Source organism: Podarcis cretensis (genome assembly GCF_951804945.1).
Source record: "Podarcis cretensis genome assembly, chromosome: 16".
In the NCBI taxonomy this organism is placed as follows: domain Eukaryota; kingdom Metazoa; phylum Chordata; class Lepidosauria; order Squamata; family Lacertidae; genus Podarcis; species Podarcis cretensis.
This window is the reverse complement of record NC_137186.1, coordinates 15,430,309-15,454,968: the sequence shown is the minus strand read 5'-3', so window position 1 is coordinate 15,454,968 and position 24,660 is coordinate 15,430,309. Positions and strand designations below refer to the sequence as shown.

At 49.8% G+C, this 24,660-nt stretch overlaps 1 protein-coding gene across 1 annotated transcript; it reads right to left on the bottom strand.

The window, feature by feature from the left end:
- Window positions 1–577: 577 nt before the first annotated feature.
- Window positions 578–22,682, bottom strand: FIBP (FGF1 intracellular binding protein). Its single transcript, XM_079957644.1, has 11 exons — window positions 22,523–22,682; window positions 21,120–21,287; window positions 19,973–20,171; window positions 18,899–19,025; window positions 18,492–18,592; window positions 17,977–18,110; window positions 17,154–17,262; window positions 16,760–16,823; window positions 16,410–16,496; window positions 15,905–16,002; window positions 578–909 (listed from the first exon to the last, which is right to left on the bottom strand). The coding sequence occupies exons 2-11, from the start codon at window positions 21,202–21,204 to the stop codon at window positions 840–842; spliced, it is 1,074 nt and encodes a 357-aa protein (XP_079813770.1). The 5' UTR covers window positions 21,205–21,287; window positions 22,523–22,682; the 3' UTR covers window positions 578–839.
- Between the last annotated feature and the right edge of the window lie 1,978 nt (window positions 22,683–24,660).

Sequence of the window (24,660 nt, the reverse complement as noted above, 5' to 3'; positions counted from 1 at the left end):
GGCAGCTTCCTATGTACTAAAGATGCACACCGGTTTGATGTGCTGAAGAGAAAATTCAAGCTACCTCAGATCAAATGCTCTTAAGTAGGAAATGTGGGAGTCGGGGAGAGGGACTATGATTCAGTTTACATTTAAAAGGTGAACCTATCCAATCCTCCACTTTCCAAAACTATATGAGAAGCGAAACACAGGCAGCCTTTGAAATCTGCACCTCTCCAAATTTTGCAATGTCCAGACAAGTTATGTGTATAAAAAATGCACTGACTGAGGGAAAGCGTGCATGGGTTCATGAAAATAAAAACCAAAACCCGGCAACTGTATTATATTAGCAAAAAAATCGCTTTGCAAAAATGTGGGGGTTTGGCAGAATTGCATACAAACATTGGAGATGAGGAGAAAGTTACATCATAATGCTAGCGAACAGTTTGCAACTAAATATTGCAAATGGTTGTGGAAACATGGAGAACGTAACTCAACATGGGGAAAACAAGAAAACAAGAGAAGGAAAAATAGATAGATTTGCCGTGGGGCCTATTTACAGTCAGGCCATCCAGAATCAGACAAATCAAGCAACATCTGTGAGGACTCCTCCTTTATTTCTCAACGCCAACAACAGTTTTAACCCTTAATTGCTGAAGATGTAGAGAGAAAAGAGTGACACTTGGTGGTCGCGCCGTGTGTGGACACACAACTGTGTGTGTCTGTGCAGGACAGCTGCAGCCAGCAAGCGTCTCCCCTGCAGAAGGGCTCCGGGTTCTCTCTTGCCTGGAACTTGTTGCACCTAAAGGTGATTTCCTCCCCCCCCCCCCCCAAAAAAAATAAAGAACTAAGTGCAGAGCTCAGTCGTGGTACATCTTCAGAAGGCAAGCTTTCAGCGTCCCCATGTATCTTTCCCAAAGAGCTTGATGCCTGCAGGAGAAGGGGAGGGGGAAAGAGGTTAACCAGATGGCGGGACAACATGACCTGATGGCCGCCATCTTGGATGGCTTTAAGAAGGGATTTGGCAAATTCATGGAACAGAAGGCTGCTAATCTGTGGCTACCAGCCACAATGGCTATGTTCTCCCCTCCACTGTTGGAGACTGTTAAGTTTCTAGCGATTGCTGAGGAGAGTCGCCGTGGCACACAGGTCCTGCTTTCAAGCGTCCCATTGGCATCTATTGTCCAGAATGAGAACAAGGATGCTGGATTAGATGGGCAATGGGCCTGATCCATCAGGGCTTGTCTTATGAGAGGAGGACAACAGCCCTCTCCCACTCTTGCCTCCCAATAACTGGTATTCAGTGATACTGGCACAGTGATCCTGCAGTTAGCGCATTACCTTGCCTTCCAGCAACTTGTCTGAGCTTTTATTGTTTATTTATTTCATAAAATTTATACACTGTTTGGTTGTAAAAAAAGAATACTACAAAAAATTAAACACCCTCAAAGCGGTTTACAAAAGTTGAAGCAGTAAAATGCAAGGGGGAAAAATCACAACACTACTTTTAAAACATACAATAGTTAAAATACTAATATGGATTAAAATTACCTCAATCTCCTAAGCATCTTTCTGAACAGCTCTTTAAAGCTGTCCAAGCTGGTGGTTATCTTGTGTTAGCAGATCCCACAGTTTTACTCAAAAGGTCTGGGTCTTTTGCAAAAGTTAGCCCTACTTATAGAGTAGACCGGTTGAAATTAATGGACATGGCTAGCTTAATTCGTGTCAGTGGACCTGCTTTAAATACAACTTATTTGGAAGCGATCCTGTGTGATGATACGGAAGGAGGGGGGGGGGGGACCTTTCCTCACCCCTCCTCCGTGTGACTACGGGGCCCGAGGCGATGACCTCGGTGGCACCCAGCTCTGCCGTGACTCCTGAACCCCCACACTGTTGCACAAGCACCACACTATACCCCCCACTTTATAGACAATATCTTTTCCTTATATCTTTCCTTCTATATACAGCCTCCGCTTGAGCCTTGTTTCCCCTATTTCTAATGAGTAGACCGTATCATACTGTTTCCCCATTGACCATAATGGCCGAAACATCTTTATATTAAGCTAACTAGCTGGCTGGAAACTGAAGCTATTCTAGCGGAAGAGCAAGCGGGTTTCAGGCAAGGCAGATCCACCATAGACCACTGCTTCACCCTAGCCTATTTAATTGATAAATATGCCAAAAAATCCCGCGGGGTGCTATATGCAGCCTTTATCGATCTAAAGGCTGCCTTCGATTCAATTCCACGTGCAAGACTCTGGGATAAATTGAGCACATCAAGTATAGACAAAAGACTATTATTCCTGATCAGCTGTCTATATAAAGACACGGTGCTGCATGTAAGAACTTCGTTAAATGGCCATCTTATAGGACCAGTTCCTGTCAGCAAGGGGGTCAAGCAAGGTTGCATCCTGGCCCCAGTTCTATTTAACTTTTACATCAATGATATGGTTAACTGTTTGTCATCTCCGGACTTCCACGCCCCCAAACTGGCTGACAAATCAATATCAGTACTTTTGTATGCTGATGATGCGATACTCCTATCTCGAACAAGAATAGGCTTAAATAGGCTCATAGGTGAATTTTCAGCATACTGTAGGAGAGAGCAACTGGCAATAAACTATCAGAAAACCAAAACTATGGTTTTTGCAAGGAAACACAGACAGTACAGCTGGAGGATGGATAACCAGACAATTGAACAGGTTAAAGCCTTCAAATATCTGGGTATCGTGTTCCAGTCGACCGGGTCCTGGGATGTCCATCAAAAATGTGCCAAAGAAAAAGCAGCTCAAAGTATTAAGATGCTGTCCCGCTTCTTTTACACAAAGGGGGGCAGATACATCCCAGCAGCCCTTGAAGTTTTTCAAGCAAAACCTTTGGCGCAGTTACTGTATGGGGCACAAATCTGGACGGGGAACCACTGCTCCAGTCTTGAAACTGTTCAGTCTAAATTTCTAAGGCAGATATTCGGCGTCCCCCCCTGTGTTCCAAACGCAGCATTACGACTCGAGGCCTGCCTTCCATCTGTAGAAACTCAGACTTGGCAAAGAACATTCAACTACTGGCTTCGTCTTAATCTAAACCCACCTGGTCTACTGCCTCTAGTAATGCAAGATTCTCACAAAAGCAAGTGGTTCAAAACTGTGCATCAAAAACTCCTTACATGCGGTTTGCATTCACAGTCCCTACTATCAATGGGCCTCATTAAAGCAAAGAGTCTAATTGGCCAGCGCCTGAAAGACATTGAACGGCAAAACAACCTGACCATCTTAAAGAAACTGTGCCCATGGTATACCTACTTTCCCCCTTCTCATTTTGACTCCCCAGCCTCATATTTGTCTAAATTAACCATCCCAAAATACAGACGTGCCTTTACATTGGCTAGATGGGATGTTCTTCCTTCTGCCGTACTCGAAGGTCGTTACCAAAAGACTCCATTTGAAAAACGACTCTGCCCATGTGGAGATGGTAACACGGAAACAGTGTCCCATGTCCTTCTATCTTGCCCTATTTACAAAGACCTAAGGAATGAGATTATTACTCCACTTATTCTCTCCAACCCCGGCCGTTCACCAGACATTACACTGTATTTTCTCTTATCTGATACGGATAGTCAGATAACAGAGAAGGTCGCGAGGTACATCGAGAGAGCTGTGAAATTGAGGGCCACCATCTGAGTGACAGACTTGTTCATCTGACGGACCCCCTTTTGCCTGTTCTTTTCTTCTTTTTATTCTTATTTTTATTTTTATTTTTAATTCTTGTCTAGCTGTGGCCTGTTGGCTTTGCTAATAAAGTTTTGATTTGATTTGATTTGATTTGACCATAATGGCCGCGTTTTAGCCAATCAGGAACGTGCATTCCCCTGCAGGAGCTAGCTCAGGGAGCTCTTGCACGCCTCATTTAACCTCCTGACAAGGTGTTGACGGCCCCCCACTGCTACAACAATGGATCCGAAACTAGCGACCTCGTAAAACTGTCAAACTCCTGTTACATTGTATCCATTTGTTTCCGCTCTCAATTTACAATATACACTTGACCGGCAAGAAGCCGAAAACTTCGGAAAATAATATAAAATCAGCCAAAGCTTCGATCTTCTCCATTTTAATGTTATTCTACTCGATTCCCTCCGGACTCCATGATGCTACCCTCGACGCCATAATCCTCGAACCGACAGGTCACGTACTCAGGGAAACCTTAATCCTGTCGGATGGTCCAGCCAAGCCCTTCCTCCGGACAATACCGGATAATGGGCGATGCATGGCTCTGCCATTGTCTTGCCATCACCTGTACTCAGGAAACGTTTATGCATATCTCTACCACTCCGGGCAATCTCTGCTCTGCCTACCTTATTATACTGCTGATCTCTGCTCTGCCTACCTTATTATACTGCTGATCTCTGCTCTGCCTACCTTATTATACTGCTGATCTCTGTTCTGCCTACCTTATTATACTGCTGATCTCTGCTCTGCCTACCTTATTATACTGCTGATCTCTGTTCTGCCTACCTTATTATACTGCTGATCTCTGTAGCCCCCACCTTGATTTGTGTAAACCACCACCCAATTTCTTGTACTGCTGATCCGTGTAACCCCACCTCTTTATGATGTATATGTGACGTTTTCTGCACTGTATTCTGGGACCTGGAGGGAACCTTTAAAAGTTTATGTCGCCCCACTCTCGGGGTTCAATGCCATTTATTGAACCTGTTGCGCAATAAACTTGGGATCTCCGTTCATTGCTCCTGTCTCCGGCTGAACTCATTTTCCGCTAGGACCCGCGGACATTGTCCGACGAGCCGGGTGGCAAGGAAACTCAGCACCCGGAATTTTTCCGTAACATTTGGCGCCCAACGTGGGGCAGGGCGGTTCTCCCGTGTTGCTGACCGGGGGCCCCGAAATCTTCAGCCGGCACCAGGCCGTTTTGCCTGGGAAGATCCTTAGGACCCCCGGCCATCTTCCGGGCGGTAATCGAACGTCCCAGGGTTCAGCCCAGGAGCAAAGGGAATCCGGCCGGCATATTCATCGATCCCGGGATCAACGTTGAAGACGCGTGAGTATAGTAGAGAAACCCAGTGCACTGGTGGTAAGGGGGTGGAATCTCCTGGCAACTGAATTCTCTGCCCTCCTCTCTATCGATCCTTCTTACCTTTTCCCTTGGTCCGTCGCGAGAGAGAACGGGGACCACTGCTCAACCCAAAAGGGGGTTCTGAGCTCTATCTCTTTCTCCTCTCAAACCCTCCAGTCAGCTGCACCAATTGGGGGTCCGAAAATAAGACGGAGAGACCCGGCTTGAAAAGATAGCCGACTCCCCGCAACGGACTCTCTCAGTTGAAGCAAGGGTCTGGAATTCTTCTTCCGAACTTCCCGAGCGCCCTTACGGAGGGGGCAGGAAGGGGTCTGACTTTCTGTATCAATCCCAGCCGCACCGGTCGGGCCACGTAACACGTGAATCGTGCGTGAGCCCGCTTCCGAAAGCAAGGGGGATTTTCCGTTCAAAACTCTATCAAGGGACCACCCGATCTGGCACCGCACGGCGCGGGCGTTCAGTAGGGCCCCCTTTTCCCAAGTTTGTGACGATAGGTAGGAGGTTGCCAGGAGGGATAGTCCAGGGAGGACTGGGTGGGACTTGGCAGAGTGGAAAGGAAACCCCAGGAAATTGAAGAAGAAGTAGGAAAGGAAGAGAATAGGAAATAAGTAGAAAGAGCTCTCAAACCCCGTTAGGAAACTGTTGATAATCCCCAAGACCCAAATAAACCCTAACGACCCCCTCTCCCTCTCTTTACCCAGACACGCGTGAATAAAATGGGTACCCAAGCTTCTAAACATGAGCGGGCTCACTCCGGGAAGAAGGCTTCAAGGAAGCCATCTGAATCCCAGAGGGACCCCGACTCCCCTCTTGAATTCGTCATCTCTTATTGGAAGTCTATCCCCGGGCACAACTTGCTGTCGAAGCAGAAATTAGAAGATCTATGTAAAGAAACCTGGCCGGCCGGGACTGCCTCTGCAAAGCCCGAGTTACGGTGGCCAACAGGGGGCTCCTTTAATGAAGACCGCCTGAGGCATCTAAGAAACTACTTGATGGAAGAAAAACCCCGTCAACTAGGGTATTTAGCCGCTTTCGAAGCCGTCCGAGGACTGCTCCACGTTGCAAAGGGAGGAGCGACCTACCAACTGCCCATCCTAAATCATGGGAGGTCTCCTCTGCCCCCCCCTTACGAAGGACACCCTATAGACGACTCCGTGGAACAAACGCTTATCCCCTTTTACTACAGACAAACTGTTCCACCCGCCCCAAGTGATGACCAGGATAATGATAACAGCGAAGAGGCAGAGGAACAAGGGGCACGGGGGGGGGGAGTCAAATCATAACTAGGCAACGAGCCAAAGGAATGCAAAATGCTACCTCGGAAAACCTTAGCTCCCTCCCACCGGCTAGAGAAGTTCAGGGTACGACCTCAGAGAACATCAGCCCTTTGACACGAGCAAGGGAGATACAGAATGCTATCACGGAAAACATCAACTCCTTAGCCAGGGAGGTACAAAATGCTACCCTAGGAACCTCACTCCCTTTAGAAAGACCCGAAGAGACCCCAGGGACGTCCAGGCAATTGGACTCTACGGCCGTCCAGATGCCCTTAAGGGCTCTGCCAATCCCACCGTTGCAGCCGGACGGAGCCCCCCGAATGATATATACCCACCAACCATTCTATACGGCAGACCTGGTAACTTGGTCGAACCAAATGCCATCATTGAGGGACGACCCAGATAAATGTCACCGTCAGGTCAGCGCAATATTTTCAACCCATAAGCCGACCTGGCCAGACGTTCACGTTCTCCTGAACGCACTTTTCAACGAGGCTGAGAAGGCAGATATTTTAGCCAAAGCCGGAGAAATGATTGAACTCCCGGATTATCAGACAGGACGCCCGGTAGGGTTAGCGGCGCTCACAGCCCAATGCTTGCGCACCGAACCGACATGGGATTATAATACCACAAACGGAATCTGGTGCTTAAATTTGTTTAAAAAGGCAATCTTAGACGGCATCAAGGCCGCCGGACAACGCACCGTTAACTGGACGAAAGTCCAGACTGTGCTACAAGGAGCAAATGAACACCCGTCCGATTACTATACGAGACTTGTATCCGCCATTAAGACCTGGGGAGGAATTGATCCAGAGAACTCTCAGCACGAAGTCATAGTGAAAGGCTTCTTTAAAGATCAAGCCTGTCCCGATATTAGAAAAGCCTTAAATTTACAGATAGGATACGATGGGAAAAGTATCAGCGAAATCCTCTCCATCGCTAAATCAGTCTATAACTCACGAGATGAGAGGAAGAAAAGGGACCCCAAACCTGAAACCGAACAAGTCCTAGCCCTTAGTATGGAGTTAAACCCTAGTAGGGGCAGGGGCTTCAACCGAGGGAGGGGAATCCGAGGAGGAGGAAACCCCAATCCCAATCCCCATAGGCCTTGGGGACCTACCACCACCGGATGCTTTTATTGCCAAGAAGAAGGCCACATTAGGCGGTTTTGCCCGTACCTCAATAACACGATCTACGGGACACCACATCCAAATGCAACCTATGGATATGGAAACCCACCGCCCATCACTTACAACCCTCAGCCAGCCTCTGCCCCCCACAAACCACCGCCACCTCCAACTATACCTGCTCAAACCCAAAGACCCTTACCAGGACCAAAGGCTCAAATGCCCGCGATCACTATATCCCCCCGCCCGTGGGCCAACGCTACAGCACCTCCCTTACACCCCCCTAACCAACCCCCTCCGGACGATCAAGGGAGTTATTGACAATTAGAAGGGGATCCCAACCAAACCCAAACTATCTGCCCAATCTTAACGTTATCCTCCGAAGAACCATTCTGTACCATTGAGATAGATGGCCATCCATATCAATGTTTATTGGACACAGGAGCCACTTACTCCACCTTAACGGATAGCCACCTGGAACCAAGTCCGGAGACCAGAAAAGTCATGGGTCTGGATGGGATACCCCGCACTTGCCCGCTATCGCGTCCGACTAAAGTTACCCTCGGACCCCTACTAGCGGAACATACCTTCCTCTTAACCAACAGCCCGGTGAACCTCTTAGGAAGGGACCTACTTTGCAAATTAAATGCCACCATTAAATGTTCTGAGGAAGGCATCTACTTACATATGCCAGAGGAATCCATCCCCGCCTTCCAGGGAATAATTGAAGAGGCCAAAACAGACAGGCAGTTCCCGGAACTCCCTCCAGAACTGGAAAATGAATTGCCCTCTTCTCTATGGGGCACTGAGTCAACTTCAGTAGGTCTTTTGTTGTCGGCAGCTCCAGTCAAAATCGTCTATAGAACAGACCTACCCTTTCCGTGCACAAAGCAATATCCCCTACCTAAAGAAGCCATAGAGGGACTAACTCCTATGATAGAGGACTTCCTCGAGAAGGGCATCCTAGTCCCTTGCGCATCCCCTTGCAATACCCCAGTACTTCCAGTAAAGAAACCATCGACAGAAGGGGCCCCAGTCCGGTACCGTTTTGTCCAGGATCTGAGACTGGTGAATCAATTTGTAATACCCCGCCATCCAGTAGTCGGCAATCCCAATTCCCTCTTGAACGCCATTCCAGCAGAAACCAAATGGTACACTGCCGCAGACTTGTGCTCCGCCTTCTTTAGTATCCCCCTGGACCCAGCCAGCCAATTTCTTTTCGCCTTTACCTGGGGACCCAGTCAATTAACCTGGACGAGGTTACCCCAGGGATACGTGGAATCACCTGCAATATTTTCGGCCATCTTGCACCAAGATTTACAGGATGTCCAGCTCCCTGCAAACTCCACCCTCTTGCTTTACGTGGATGACCTCCTTCTCTGTTCCACCAATGAGGAAGCATGTAAGATAGACACCAAACATCTCCTTGCAGAACTAGCCAGAAAAGGACATAAGGTGTCACCAAAAAAGTTGCAATACTGCAAGCAAGAAGTAAAGTACCTCGGGCATATCCTAGGAGTAGGCACCCGAAGCTTAGCGACCGATAGAATAGAAGCAGTCACTAAGATTCCCCTTCCAAAAACTAAACGACAACTTCGGGGATTTTTAGGTATGGCTGGCTTCTGCAGAGCCTGGATCGCGGGATACAGCGAAATAACAAAACCCCTCTCCGCTATGACCCGCCAAGATCATCCAGACACCCTAGTTTGGGAGGAAGACGCATACAAATCTTTTGAACGTTTAAAGCGAGAACTAAGATCTGCCCCTGCGCTAGGCTTACCCGACTACAGGATCCCATTTAACTTGTTTATCCATGAGCAAATGGGAGTAGCTTCTGGGGTATTGACACAGTCTTTCCGAGACCAAGAGAGACCTATAGCATATTACAGTCTTCAATTAGACACCACCGCGAAAGGCGCAGTAAGCTGCCTAAGAGCCATAGCTGCCGCAGCGGTCCTCCTCGAAAAGGCTCAGGAAACGGTTCTGGGACATGAAATCATCATCCATGTGCCCCATTCCGTCTCCACCCTATTAACCCTCAGAGGCAGCCATCACTTTTCAAACTCTCGATTAAACAAGTATGAGGCCCTTCTATTGACCCCATCAAATGTCACTATAAAGAGGGTTAACTCCCTCAACCCAGCCACCCTCCTCCCTCTCCCTGATGATGGAACCCCACACCATGACTGCGCCACCATAGTCCGTCAAGCCGAGAAACCCAGAGAAGACCTAGACCACCTACCATTAGAAAACCCAGATTTAATACTTTATACAGACGGCAGTTCAAAGGTTGTGGACGGGGAAAGGAAAACAGGATATGCTGTAGTCACCGACTTCGAAGTAATAGAATCAAATCCGATAAACCCACAATATAGCGCCCAAGCTGCAGAACTAATAGCGCTCATACGGGCCTGCGAGATCAGTGAAGGCAAGCGAACTACAATCTACACGGACAGTAAGTACTGTTTCGGATTAGTCCATACAACTGGCCAGATCTGGTTACAAAGAGGCTTCTTAACCGCTGCAGGCTCCAAAATTTCACATTCCGCTTTAGTAGAGAGACTACTGACCGCTATCCATCTACCTACCGCAATCGCAGTAGTCCATTGCAAAGCGCATACCCGGGGTAGAGACCCCGTCTCAAGGGGTAACAGGCGAGCTGATAAGGCAGCCCAATCAGCCGCGCTCCGCCTCCCAAACAATGAATCGGAATTTCAAGCCTTACAAATCCCACTTCATATTGATCCCACACAAATTTACAAAGAAGCCCCCGAGGAGGAAAAGACTCTCTGGCGTTCTGTGGGTGCGATCGAACAAAATGACGTTTGGACTCTCCCCGACGGAAGGACTGTCCTTCCAAAAGCTTGGGTTCCAAAATTGGTGAGGGTCCTCCATCAACGTACACACTGGGGAAAAGGGAGACTGATAGAGCACGTTAAAAGATCCTGGTACGCTCCTGGACTTGCGGTAGCGGCCACAGCAGCGTCAAAGAACTGTGTTACCTGTAGCTCCTTTAATCCCAAACGACAACCTAGAGCACCACCAGGAGCCAGACTGTGGGCATTCGTTCCCTTTGAAAGTCTACAGCTGGATTTTATTGACTTACCGCACTGTCAGGGTTTCAAACACGCTCTGATCATAGTGGATAAACTCTCCTCCTGGGTAGAGGGATTCCCCTGTAGAAAACCTACCGCCTCTGTAGTGGCCAGAGCCCTCCTACACGACATTATTCCCCGATTTGGGGTTCCCCGTCGACTAGACAGTGACAGAGGAACTCATTTCACCGCTCAAATAGTACAATTAGTGGCCAAGGCCTTACAAATAAAATGGGACCTTCATACGCCCTATCACCCACAATCTTCCGGCCAAGTAGAGCGCATGAACCAAGAAATCAAAACACAACTAGGAAAGCTCTGCAAACTCACTGGACTAAAATGGGTAAATGCCCTTCCACTAGTTCTCCATAACATACGAAGTGCCCCAACTGGACCATTGAAACTATCCCCATACGAACTCCTATTTGGGAGACCCCCTCCCATTTACAACACTCTGTTTCCCCTCTCAGAACTTGAACTGGGGGAAGCAGAACTCACTAATTATGTCATTCAGCTCCAGACACAGCTTCAACGTCTCCACCACTACGCGGCCATCGAAGGACAAAATCTACCCACCGACGTCCAGGCACACTCCTTCAAACCAGGCGATTGGATCCTTGTCAAAGTCTATCAGAGGGCACTCCTTCAGCCAGCGTGGGAAGGTCCCTACCAAATTCTCCTCACATCGCCAACCGCCGTGAAAATAGGTGAGAAGCACTCATGGTTACACCATACCAGGTGTAAGTCGACGCCCCCCCCTCAAGAGACGGAGGGAGACCTCGGCGAGGACTTCACTTTTTCGACCCCTCCTACTCCACCAACCTCATATATCGACGACAACGACGACCAACAGACCGGACCAGCAGATCGGGGCCAGAATCGGGCCCAACAGACCGGACCAGCAGATCGGGGCCAGAATCGGGCCCAACAGACCGGACCAGCAGATCGGGGCCAGAATCGGGCCCAACAGACCGGACCAGCAGACCGGGGCCAGAATCGGGCCCAACAGACCGGATCGAGCACAGATCCACCCATCTGGACGTCTGAGATCATCCCAGATCCCACGGCCATCAAACTACGCTTAAAGCGCGCCTTTGACAGCGCGCCTTTGACAGCTCCTTTGACAGCGCGCCTTTGACAGCGCGCCTTTGACAGCTCTATTGACAGCTCCTCTGACAGCTGCTTGGACAGCGCCTTTGGCAGCTCCTTTGACAGCGCGCCTTTGACAGCGCGCCTTTGACAGCTAGCTTTGACAGCTCCTCTGACAGCGCGCCTTTGACAGCTCCTTTGACAGCGCGCCTTTGACAGCGCGCCTTTGACAGCTAGCTTTGACAGCTCCTCTGACAGCACGCCTCTGACAGCACGCCTTCGACAGCGCGCCTTTGACAGCTCCTTTGACAGCGCGCCTTTGACAGCGCGCCTTTGACAGCTCTTTTGACAGCTCCTCTGACAGCTGCTTGGACACCGCCTTTGACAGCTCCTTTGACAGCACGCCTTTGACAGCGCGCCTTTGACAGCGCGCCTTGACAGCTAGCTTTGACGGCTCCTCTGACAGAGCGCCTTTGACAGTACACCTCTGACAGCGCGCTTGACAGCTCGCTTTGACAGCGTCTTTGACAGCGTACCTTCGATAACAGCTTCTTTGACGACACGCCCTGACGACTCCGTGATTAGCACACTTTATAATTTCTTCTCCTCGATCATGCCTTGCTGTCCCCAGACTCCGATCATGTATTTCTTCTTCCTCTTCCTTGATTACGGGACTTTGACTCAATCCTCAGTCACACCAACGGACCATTGCACCGGATTAACTACGGATTACCACCTTTTAGGCTACCATCGAGTCGAAACCGGCGGGAAGTCAAACCCGGACCGAATGGGGGACTTTGATTTCTGCCTCCCTGAGTCTCGGACATTGCTACGCCATTCCCTTGTGCCCCGATTAACTGGCAACGAGTACTGGGAACTTTTCATCAGAGATGGACGCCTACACCGGATTGGGTCGGCAACAGTCACCCTTGACCGCTCCTACTACCGCCTTAGTTGTAAGAACGGGACCCATTTTCTTTATAGCAACGGAGAAGTCTCAAGGAACCCAAATTGGACTGAAGTCACAAAAAGGGGGGCCACATCGTCCTACACCGACACAACAGACCCCTCTGACAACCTAATTTTCGGGTTCCAATGTGTCTCCATGACTCCAGAACCCCAGAAACCCCAACTACAAGGACTTTGCTTGAGAGGGTTCTGTTGCCTCTGGAATCTTGGAGTCGTCCACGACTGGAGAGGGGCAGAATATTTAGAAGGATGGTATCATCCGGTACATCCCTCACGCTCTCCCACTTGGGATCACGTTGGACCTTTGAGATGCGGGGGCGTAGCCAAGGATAGGCGACTCCTTAATACCACGGACCCTCTTCATCCACTCGGCACGGCACCCCGTCAGCTCGGCAACGATCCCTCTCTCCCAGGAAAAGACCTCCTCTCCTCTTGGGAACAGAACTCTTACATCAAACTCTTGGGCCAGGTGGCTAAAGAGGCACCCTATCCTGAATGCTGGATATGCGCACATGCACCCAGCCACCTCCAACAAAGTCTCCCCCTTGTTCCTGTACCCGTGACCACTGAACAGTTCCGATCCGGAGATGTCACCTCTTGGAATTTAACGGCCTTGAATTTGACCCACCAATACCTCTACCTCACTGGCTCTACAAAAGGGCCCCTTTGCCGCATTTTCACAGGAGAGGGAACTTTCATTGGGTCCAGTACCTGCCCCTCCAACTTGGAACTTTTGCCCACTGGTCACGTCACTCTTACCGATGTGACTGGGTCCCACACCTTCCAAAATCTCACCCTTGCTTGGGCCACTGTCATCGGACACCCACCTACTTGGCTACCTCAGCCCACCGACTCCATGTTGCTCCAAGCTTTTGCCTCCGGGAGGATGGAGTCTTACCTCAGCGGCCTGTTTTGGGTATGTGGCCATCGCGCATATACCTGGGTAAGCCCTCATATGTCAGGATCTTGCTTCGTAGGATACATTGTCCCCGGCATTAGAGTAGTCCCACACCTACCCCCTGGGAGGCAGAGAAATAAAAGAGAACAAAAAGGACTGTCGGACTTATCCGATGTCGCCGCCAACGGAGAGACTGTCGGTCGGGCACTCTTCCCTGCCTATGGGGCCGGCTCTAATCATGTGGACATCCTCCGGCTTACCGACATCCTTCTGAAATTCATGCAAGAGGCAACCCAAATCACCGACTCTCTGATGTCGGAGCTGTCAGAGGTGAGACAACTTAGTTTGCAGACCAGGATTGCGACGGACTTTCTCCTGTCCAGTCAAGGAGGGACCTGTGCCCTAATAGGCACTGAGTGTTGTACATATGTGACTGATCAGACTTTGAATATTACCGGACATTTGAACAATATCCACGAGCTGGCAGGAAAACTAAATGAGATACGACATGAGGGTCTATCCGACATAGACTTGTGGGGATGGTTGCCTAAGCTCGGATGGCTCCGACAGTTACTCAAGGTGATACTGCTCACTGCCCTTATTATTATCCTTTGTGCCTCAATGCTCTGCTGTACTATACACTGTGTCTCTCCTTGTTGCTCTCTCCTCCGCTGTCCTACTCAATCCACCCCTCTTCCTATCCGAGCTTATTCCCGCTCCCACAGTGCCTCTATATTCCCTGAATATGTACAAATGAGACACCTAGGGGAAGGGGAGTACGAAATCACGGGGGTATAGGGTGCGGAGAAAGGATTTGCAAGTTCTTACAGAACTTTAATGCAAATCTATCTCCGAATGGGGGACTGATACGGAAGGAGGGGGGGGGGACCTTTCCTCACCCCTCCTCCGTGTGACTACGGGGCCCGAGGCGATGACCTCGGTGGCACCCAGCTCTGCCGTGACTCCTGAACCCCCACACTGTTGCACAAGCACCACACTATACCCCCCACTTTATAGACAATATCTTTTCCTTATATCTTTCCTTCTATATACAGCCTCCGCTTGAGCCTTGTTTCCCCTATTTCTAATGAGTAGACCGTATCATACTGTTTCCCCATTGACCATAATGGCCGCGTTTTAGCCAATCAGGAACGTGCATTCCCCTGCAGGAGCTAGCTCAGGGAGCTCTTGCACGCCTCATTTAACCTCCTGACAAGGTGTTGACGGCCCCCCACTGCTACAACAATGGATCCGAAACTAGCGACCTCGTAAAACTGTCAAACTCCTGTTACATTGTATCCATTTGTTTCCGCTCTCAATTTACAATATACACTTGACCGGCAAGAAGCCGAAAACTTCGGAAAATAATATAAAATCAGCCAAAGCTTCGATCTTCTCCATTTTAATGTTATTCTACTCGATTCCCTCCGGACTCCATGATGCTACCCTCGACGCCATAATCCTCGAACCGACAGGTCACGTACTCAGGGAAACCTTAATCCTGTCGGATGGTCCAGCCAAGCCCTTCCTCCGGACAATACCGGATAATGGGCGATGCATGGCTCTGCCATTGTCTTGCCATCACCTGTACTCAGGAAACGTTTATGCATATCTCTACCACTCCGGGCAATCTCTGCTCTGCCTACCTTATTATACTGCTGATCTCTGCTCTGCCTACCTTATTATACTGCTGATCTCTGCTCTGCCTACCTTATTATACTGCTGATCTCTGTTCTGCCTACCTTATTATACTGCTGATCTCTGCTCTGCCTACCTTATTATACTGCTGATCTCTGTTCTGCCTACCTTATTATACTGCTGATCTCTGTAGCCCCCACCTTGATTTGTGTAAACCACCACCCAATTTCTTGTACTGCTGATCCGTGTAACCCCACCTCTTTATGATGTATATGTGACGTTTTCTGCACTGTATTCTGGGACCTGGAGGGAACCTTTAAAAGTTTATGTCGCCCCACTCTCGGGGTTCAATGCCATTTATTGAACCTGTTGCGCAATAAACTTGGGATCTCCGTTCATTGCTCCTGTCTCCGGCTGAACTCATTTTCCGCTAGGACCCGCGGACATTGTCCGACGAGCCGGGTGGCAAGGAAACTCAGCACCCGGAATTTTTCCGTAACATTGAGAAAGGGAGAAAATGTTTTTGCTGGAAGACTGAGAGTGGGATCTTTCCCCCTTAAAAAAAAAATAATACGGAGGGGGGCTGTTTTGCAGGAAGAAGGGCAAGTATAAAGGCAAAGAAAAGGACAATTATATAAGGCTTTACTAGTGCAAGTAAACAATTCATTGGCAAAAGTGGGGAGGGAGGGAACAGAGGAGAATCCAGGTGATGGGAGCTGGTTGGGCACTGGCATTCCTACAAACCTGAAAGCATCCAGCGTGTGAGCACAAGCCGTGTACTGTGTCAGAAAGAGACGCACGTCGTTTGGGCTCCATTTGTCCGACCGAAAAGGCTCAACAAACTGCAATGGGAGATGACAAGCGTCAAGGCAAGAGTGCGGCAGCACATCTCACAGGACCTCAGGCCTGAGGAACGAATGAGGGCCTCCAAGTCTCTCTGCATGACCCTCAGGACCCTCCCCACATCCCCTCCCCAGCCATGCCCCCTGTCCCACACACCTCTGTTTTTTTATCCCTATATGATTTTTTTTCTAATTGCTAGCTCCTTGGGACAGGGACCTGCCTTCTTATACTCTGAAAAGTGGCAGGCATGCTTAGGCTCTAAACACATTTAATCACCATTTAATTCATTGGTGATTTTTGATTTTTTATTTTGACATACCAGCCTCCATCCCCAGTGATTCAGGCACGATCCACTGGTGGGAGGGGGTGCTCAGATGGGGAGGGGAGGGGAGGGGAGACGGCTTACCTTCTCCACCAGATCCACAAAAAAGTCACGGACATCTTTGCTGTGGGTGAGCTTTGAGGCAATGTTGATCAGGGCTCGGGAGAGGTTCTGCAAGGGTTAACAGAAGGGTCACAAGAGAGCCTTCTTATGCTGCTGCCAAACCACCCCACCCCAGTTTGTGTCTACGGGATTGAGATTTTCCAAAGGACAACAGCCCCCTCTGATGGCCAGGAGTGAAGTAGCAGGCCAAGTGCACCAACAAATATCAAGCGCAAAGTTCGTATCAGCCACTTGGAGGGAGGGAGGAGCTGCTGGAAAGAGGGTCCTGAAACTAAAGAATGTATCCCAGTGAGGGTCCCTCCATGCCATACCTTGAAATTAGCTTCCACCTCGTTGTACACAGAAATCTTTCCCCGCAAGGCTGTGCACACCAAACTGGATGGGGAGGGAATAAGGAGGAGAGGTCAGAGAAGGCCTTAAAAGTCTTATTTTACGGTGGCTTATGATTAAGGCTCTAGAAGCAGGGTGGGGGTTCCTGGGGCCCTCCAGAAGCTACTGCACTCCCATTGTCCCTGGCCATTGGCCATGCTGGTTGTGGCTGATGGGAGTTGTAGTCTAATATCTAGGCTCCCTACAACCCGGGCTCTAGCCCTGAAACCTCAAAGGGCAAATGGCAAAGTGCCAAATTCCCCTTTGCTCCAACCACGTCCTGGTTGTTTTGCAAACAGCCCCCACCTCACTTGGCTAAGGCTGCATCCGAGGTACCTCTTGTGCAGATCTAACAAGTCTTTGTCAGCAATCAGAATCTTTAGCTCCTTCAGGCCCTGCAAGAATTCCTTGTCCAGGTCAACATCCATATCATCCACGTTTGTATCTGCCAAGGCAAGACAGAGGGCATTTGGAGAGAGAGGCTGGACACAAATGGACAAATGCCCAGGTCTCCCAGGGAGGAGACATTTTGCTCTTTCTACAGCCCTTCTGCTGCTGAGCTAAGTCACGTTTTGGTTTAGCACGGCGGTGGAGAATCGATGGCCCAAAGGCCGAACTTAGTCCGCTGGGCCTCTCCAGCCGGACTGTGAGACTGTTTCCCTCTAGCCATGCCCAGCAGCCTGATGTCATAGGCGATGTCACAGAATTGTAGCATTGGAAGTGACCCCAAGGATCATCTCATCCAACCCCCTAAAATGCTGGAATCTTTTTGCCCAATGTGGGACTCAGACCCACGACCCCAGACAGCGGTGCAGCTGGATGAAGCAGGATTGAGCTGCCTGCATGTCAGATGACGAAGGAGGAGTTAGGAGCAATCTCCCTCCTGACCCCCGGGGGTCTACTTTGACAGGTGGGTGGTCCCACTGACCTTGCAAAGTAGACCTGCCGAGCATGTGTGTGTGGTGGGGCTGGGAGCAGGGAGATGAAGATCAAAAAGGATTCCCCATCCTACTTGGCATGCCTGGACCCACAATTTAGCTCCCTCCAGACAAACCACAAATCTTTTCCAAGACGGATATAAGGAAAGATGGCGTAACTTGCCAGTTTCCGCTTCACAAACGCGAGGACGAGAATCTTGCTACGTGGGTCCAAAACTCACCCACCGCCCCCAAAGTCCAGTTCTGAATCATCTGCTCAGCACAGTACGCAAAGTCTTCAAACGTCAGGTACTGCAGCTTCTTTTTGCCTGTCTCAAATCGGCTGTTGGCGAAGAAAACGATGGCTGCATAGTCCCTGTGGGGCGGACGGACAGATGATGGGGAGGTTTAATGCTACTAAGAAAGCCACTCCACTAAATCTCAGCCATTGCCTCCCTGTCACCCCATAAACCTTTTTTGTGGAACACCCTAGACAAGTCAAGGGCCTCACACAACCATGTTGTGGGGCTCCTTTGAGTGGCTAGCATTAGCCTCTGCTGCTGTAAGGAGCTGGGCTGGCCCCATAGAAGGTTGTTATGTCTGATGTTTTGTACAGCTGATTTTAGACACATTTCTTAGGTTGCCTGAACATAAACTGATTTGCTACCTGCCCTGAGATCGGAAGATAATATATTTAAATATACTGAAACGAACAAACAAAAATCCCAGGGCACAGTGCCCTCCCGCTGCCCCTTACCCGGCTAACCGGTCTGAGAGCAGGAAATGCTGCTGAATGTTTTCCACCAGAGACCCACGGAGCTCTTCCACGGCCTTAAAGACCCGCTTGAAATTGTCAAACTGAAACAGAGCAGAAACAGACAGGCCTCATCGACACCACAGGCTTAAATAGGTTCAACAGCCTCACCAAGGGAAACGCAGGACTTGCAACCTCTGATAAATCTTTTGAGAAAGCGGGTGGTTGGAGTTGTAGTCCAGAACAACCGGAGGGTGCCAGGTTGGGGGAAAGGGGCCCTGTGCGACATTCCTACACTTCTGACACCCAGGCAGTGCCCCTTTATTTCCACCCTGCCCAGGCATCCTGGAAAAAGAGTCAGAGGTGTTCCATGGGGTTCCCCTGCCACCCACAAAGGGACGAGAGATTACCTGCCGCCGACAACTCTTGAGGGTCACCCCGGTTTTGACGCTGATGTCGTCCAGGTCTTTCTTGGTGCCTTTGGAGAGCTTTTTGCCCAGCACCTCCCGTACAAAGGCCTCGTCGAAGGCGTAATACCTGCCGCCAGAAGGGGCAGGCAAGGAACAGGACAAGACAACAGAAGGTAAGCTTAGTACCTGTGGCCCTCTGATACAGCCAGACTACAACTCCCATCATTCCCTGCTGCCCTATATTGTTTTATAGATGCCATATGGATCTGTTAAAACACCTTCTGCTGCAACTGAGATGCTTAGCTCATTTTTAGTTACTGTTTTGTCAATAACGTTGATATTGCTTTATAGATAAACACCATATTGATCTGTTAATCCTATGACTTTTGCTGTACTTGTGACTCAGCTTATTATTAGTAACTGCTGTGTCAATAGCGTTTCATAGATTGTAATTGTTTTATTGGTGGTTTGTTAATTATTTTATATGGTTTGTGCTGCACAGGTGATGTTGTATCATGTTATTGATATTTATTGTTTGTAAGCCACTGCGGGATTCATTTGATGTGGCACAGAAATTCATATACACACACACACACACACACACAGTCAAACCTCGGCTCCCGAACGCCTCCGTTTTGGAACGTTTCGGCTCCTGAATGCCACAAACCCGGAAGTAAGTGTTCTGGTTTTTGAATGTATTTTGAAAGCCAAACATCTGACACGGCTTCTGCTTGAGTGCAGGAAGCTCCTGCAACCCATCAGAAGCTGCGCCTCGGTTGTCAAACATTTTGGTAGCCAGACGGGCTTCCAGAACGGATTACGTTCAGCAACCGAGGTTTGACTGTATTCTTTATTGAAAAATAGAAAAGAAGAAAAAAGTGGCATAGAAATTCAATCGATCAATCAACCCATGCTGATGTATGAATACGCCTGCCTCACCCTCCAACCTTTGCCTTTCCCCCAAGGGATCCTCCACCAAGAATTCTGCCCCAATCCCCCCTCTGGCTCCCCCTTAACATCCCTGCCCCCTCGCCCACGCCACCCTTGGCTTCTTCGCCAGCTGCCCTGCCCCACCTCTCGATCAGCATGGTCTGGCGACAAGGGGGGATCTGGAAGAGCAGCTGGTTCAGCAGCTTGGGAGGCGAGTGCAGGAGGCGCTCCAGCATGTAGAAAGTGCGGTAGTGGTCCATGGTGTCGCTCTGGAGCACGTCAACCGTGGCCCCCGTCTGCTCCAGGATCCCGCTGCGGATGCGGCGCGTCACCGCGTCGTTCACTGCGGGGGCAGGAGGCAAGTGTCCGTATCCAGAAACATGTGATGGGTGAAATCCACAGAAGGGGGTGGGGAAGCCTGTCATGCCCCTCTGGGTGCAGTGGGGTTGCAACTTACAGCAGCAGGACCAGGGGTCAGGGAGCTGTAGCCCCAAATCACTTGGAGAGCCGCCATTCCCGAAATACAGCTTATAACCCCTTTCATGACTCTCTGCTCCCACTTTCCTTCAGGACAATAGGAAGCTGCCTTATGTCAGAGCACAGCAATGAGTCTATCTAGCTCCATATTGTCTGCACTGGCTCTCCAGGGTTTATGTTTTGTTTTGTTTTGTTTTGTTTTGTTCCGTTGAATGGGCCTTTTCTGCAGTGACTCCCCGTTTGTGGAATGCTATCCCCAGAGAGGTTCAGCTGCTGCCTTCATTATATTATGGAAGACAATTTTACTCGGCTACGAGTGATCGCCAAAGAAGAAGACATAGTTAGGCGCCAGGTAAAAAATGTCAGCCAGCCGAACCCAATACCCCCCTCCCAACACATTTTTAAAAGGCACTGGGTGTTAATCAGCCAAAGGCCTGGGTAAAGAGGATCATTTTTTGCCTGGTACCTAAAGGCGCATAATGAAGGCACCAGGAGAACCTCCCTGGGGAGAGCATTTCACAAGCGAGGAGCCGTCACAGAAAAGGCCCGTTCTCGTTTTGCCACCCTCCAGACCTCTCATGGAGAAGGCACATGAAGAAAGGCCTCAGAAGATGATCTCAGGGTCCAGGTAAGTTCATATGGAGAGAGGCGGCCCTGGAGGTATTGTGACTACCACTGGCGTGCGGCTCCCAGAAGTCTGCCTAGAAGGGAATGTGGCCCTCAGACTGGAAAAGGTTATCCACCTCTGTGACTTAAACCATTACACCCTACCTGTGAATGAATGAGAGAACAAAAAACAGGGGTCCAGCCTTACCCGTGTAGCCATCCAGCCAGAGTTGGTAGACCTCCTCATCAATCAGGGTGGTGTTGCCCACAAAGATGTCCAGGTTGCTCGTCATGGCCCAGGTAATCAAGTTCTCTTGGAGAACTTTGGGATCTGGCACTAGTTCCCAAACCGGGTCTCAGGAGATCAGACAGGCAGCTGTCGGGACAATAATGAACATCAGGAAAGCTTGGCTACTGGATCAGGCCAAAGAGCCACATAGTCCCAACCCCCTGTTCTCATAGTGGCCAAACAGATGCCTCTGGGAAGCCCAGGACACAAGAACACCAATAAATAGCCTTTCCCACAATCCCCACAACTGGTGCTCATGCTCAGGGGCATAGATCACGTCCACATCTTAGAGTCATGGCTTCCCCCAAAGAATCCTGGGAACTGTGGTTTGTTAAGGATGCTGAGAGTTGCTAGGAGACCCCATCGGAGAGCTGCAGTTCCCAGCACCTCTAATAAACTACAGTTCCCAGGATTCTTTTGGAGGAAGCCATGACTGTTAAAGAATGGATGCGACTATACTGCCTCTGGCAGCAGTGCTCCCAGTTCATGAGTAATACTCATCTAAGGGTCATGGCTTACACCCAACATATTTGACAGCACTCCATCTTCACCCAAGGGTGCCTCACAGACCCAGAATCCTACCGTCATGGCCATCACTTCCTTGGTTACTGCTGGTTTATTGTTTTCCCCCACCCTGACAATTTAATGAATTGTAATTTGCCCTGTGCATTTTAAATCAAAGAGTGGTACAGAAAGAGTGGTAACAACACACAACAGGAAGAGATGTAAATACACTCAGAGAGAGAGAGAAAGAGTATTCAATGTTTATTATACTTTATATTCTGTAGGATAAAAAAAATTAATAATAAAAAAGGAAGAAAGGACAGCACTTTGCAGCAGGGGTAGAGTGAGGAACACGGACTCAGCCTTCATGCCCGCCCACCCCGTCTGAAAAGAAAGACAACCTGCACGTCCCCAGTAGCACACTGCCCTTGGGAAAAGATCCAAATGGCTTTGCCCAAGAAAGGTGGCACTCTGTACATGCTCGCAGGCACCCAGTCAGGAGCACCAGACATTTTGGGGAATGGCAAAGTCCAGCACCTTCGCATTCCCCCCTTCCCCTGGCACTCTGCCCGTGCTCAAAGGCACCCAGCCTGTGGCACCAGAATTTATGTGGGGGAAACGAGAAAACGCTCAGAACCTTCACATTTCCCGCTTCTCTTGGCACTCTGCACGTGTTCAGAGTCACCCAGCCTGCAGCACTAAATCCTATGGGGTGGCGGAGAGAGCAAACCCCATAGCCCCCACCCACCCCATTTCCCCTCCCCTCCCTTTTGCATAGTAAACCCAGCAGCTCCGACTCCTCCGGCCACTCGGCAAACCTGGGTCGGCTCTCGCCCTCCAAGAGAACCCGGGCGCCGAGCCCCTCTCCTCGCGCCGGCCATTCGCCCCCTTCCAGCAACTGGTACCGGCCCCCTTTCAGCTGCCCGTGAGTTGGATAGAGCCTTTGCACATGACCCCGCCGGAGCGATCCTCTTCCGGGTCACGTATATGCCGGAGTCTCTCTCTCTCTCTCTCTCTCTCGTCTCTCTCTCTCTCTCTCTCTGCGCACGCGCCCTCGCTGTCAAACGGGACGGGCACTCCATCTTTGTGACTGGCGCGGTATTGGAAACTGGCATCAAAGCGTTAAAGCGCGCTGGGATGCAGCGATGGGCTGAGGACCAGGAGCCTCGTTGCGCCTGCATTGGTGCTTTGCTTTTATACCTTCTCCGGGGCTGGAAGCATCATTTATTCGCTTGTAACACATTTTTTTTCAGTGCGCAGCACTGTGTCTTATTTGCGTGTTTTATTTGCGAACGCGGAGGGAAGAACGCAAGCATTGCGGAGGTGGGGTTAGACTAGATGGCCCTTGGGCTCTCTTTATTCCAACTCTCTAATTCCATGATTCTAAGACCCTGGCTGCTGGGGCCCGTCTAGCCCAGCATCGCTTTCTCACAGATGCCTCTTTTAGGATGCCCACAAGCGGGACCTGAGTGCTACAGCAACGCTCCCTACTTGCGATTCCCTGCGACTGGATTCAGAAGCACTTCACTGCCTCCGACACTGGAAGGAGAACATGGCCATCATGCTCAGTAACCGTTGATAGCCTTATCCTCTACAAATGTCTCTAATTCTCTGGCACCCAGCGGCATACCTAGGGGCTAAGTTGCCCTCCACCAAGGGTGCAGGCCCGGGGGGAGAGGCACGCAAAAACCATGCCTCTCCAATCTGGCTTGGAGCGGTTAGTACAGTGGTACCTCGGGTTACATACCCTTCAGGTAACAGACTCCACTAACCCAGAAATAGTACCTTGGGTTAAGAACTTTGCTTCAGGATGAGAATAGAAATCGTGCTCCGGCGGCGCGGCGGCAGCAGGAAGCCCCATCAGCTAAAGTGGTGCTTCAGGTTAAGAATAGTTTCAGGTTAAGAACGGACCTCCGGAACGAATTAAGTACTTAACCCGAAATACCACTGTACAGGGGTAGGCAACCTAAGGCCCGGGGGCCGTATGCAGCCCATTCATCTTCTCAATCCGGCCTGCATACGATCCGGGAATCAGCGTGTTTTTACATGAGTAGAATGTGTCCTTTTATTTAAAATGCATCTCTGGGTTATTTGTGGGGCATAGGAATTCGTTCATATTTTTTTTCAGAATATAATCCGGCCCACCACATGGTCTGAGGGAGGGTGAATTGGCCCATGGCTGAAAAGGGTTGCTGACCCCTGGTTAGTATAACCTCCAACATTTCCCTGATGAAATATTATTATTATTATTATTATTATTATTATTATTATTATATTCCACCCATCTGACTGAGCTGCCCCAGCCATTCTGGGTGGCTTCCAACATATATGAAAACAAAATAAAACATTGCACATTTAAAAACTTTCCTACACAGGGCTGCCTCAGCAAAGGAATCCGGTGGCTGGTATATGGCACTATTAGAATTGTGAACAGAACACCCAGCGGAGCAGAGGGAGGAAAGATGGAGAGAGTGGTCATGAGTGGCAGGAAGAAAATGAAAGCAATGGAGGAAGGAGGCAGAAGACAAAGCAGTGAGCAGAGGGCAAGCAGGCAGATGAACCATCGAGGAGGAGGAGGAGGAGAGGCAGAGCACAGCAGACCCGTGGCTGCGAAGGACGTCACTGGCGCAGTGCGAAAGATGCTGAAAAGCACACTTTTGGAGTTTCTGGCCCATGGTCTCTCCCAGCTTCAGTGGCAGAGATATATCTCCTTATGGAGGATGCAAGGCATAGGGGCCACCAATGCAGCTTCTTAGCAAGGCCACAAGGGAGCCCAGGTATGCCTCTGCTGGGGCCTTTGCAAATGATGCAACAAATCAGTTAGCCTCCGAAGCATTAGGACTGGAGAGAGAAACCCAAATGCAGCCAACGCCCTCCTCCTGTTCCCGCCCCCCAAGCACCTAAAATAATTAGGTGCCATGAACCATTAAGCTTGAGATGTCAGATTCTCTCTAAT

Excerpts from the sequence above, each read along its gene's own strand:
- FIBP (XM_079957644.1), bottom strand. The coding sequence starts at position 21,204 with ATGACGAGCAACCTGGACATCTTTGTGGGCAACACCACCCTGATTGAT. Across the intron at positions 16,824-17,153 it reads TTGTTAGATCTGCACAAGAG|TTTGGTGTGCACAGCCTTGC; the intron begins GTACCTCGGATG and ends CTCCCCATCCAG. Across the intron at positions 16,497-16,759 it reads AGGTGGAAGCTAATTTCAAG|AACCTCTCCCGAGCCCTGAT; the intron begins GTATGGCATGGA and ends TAACCCTTGCAG.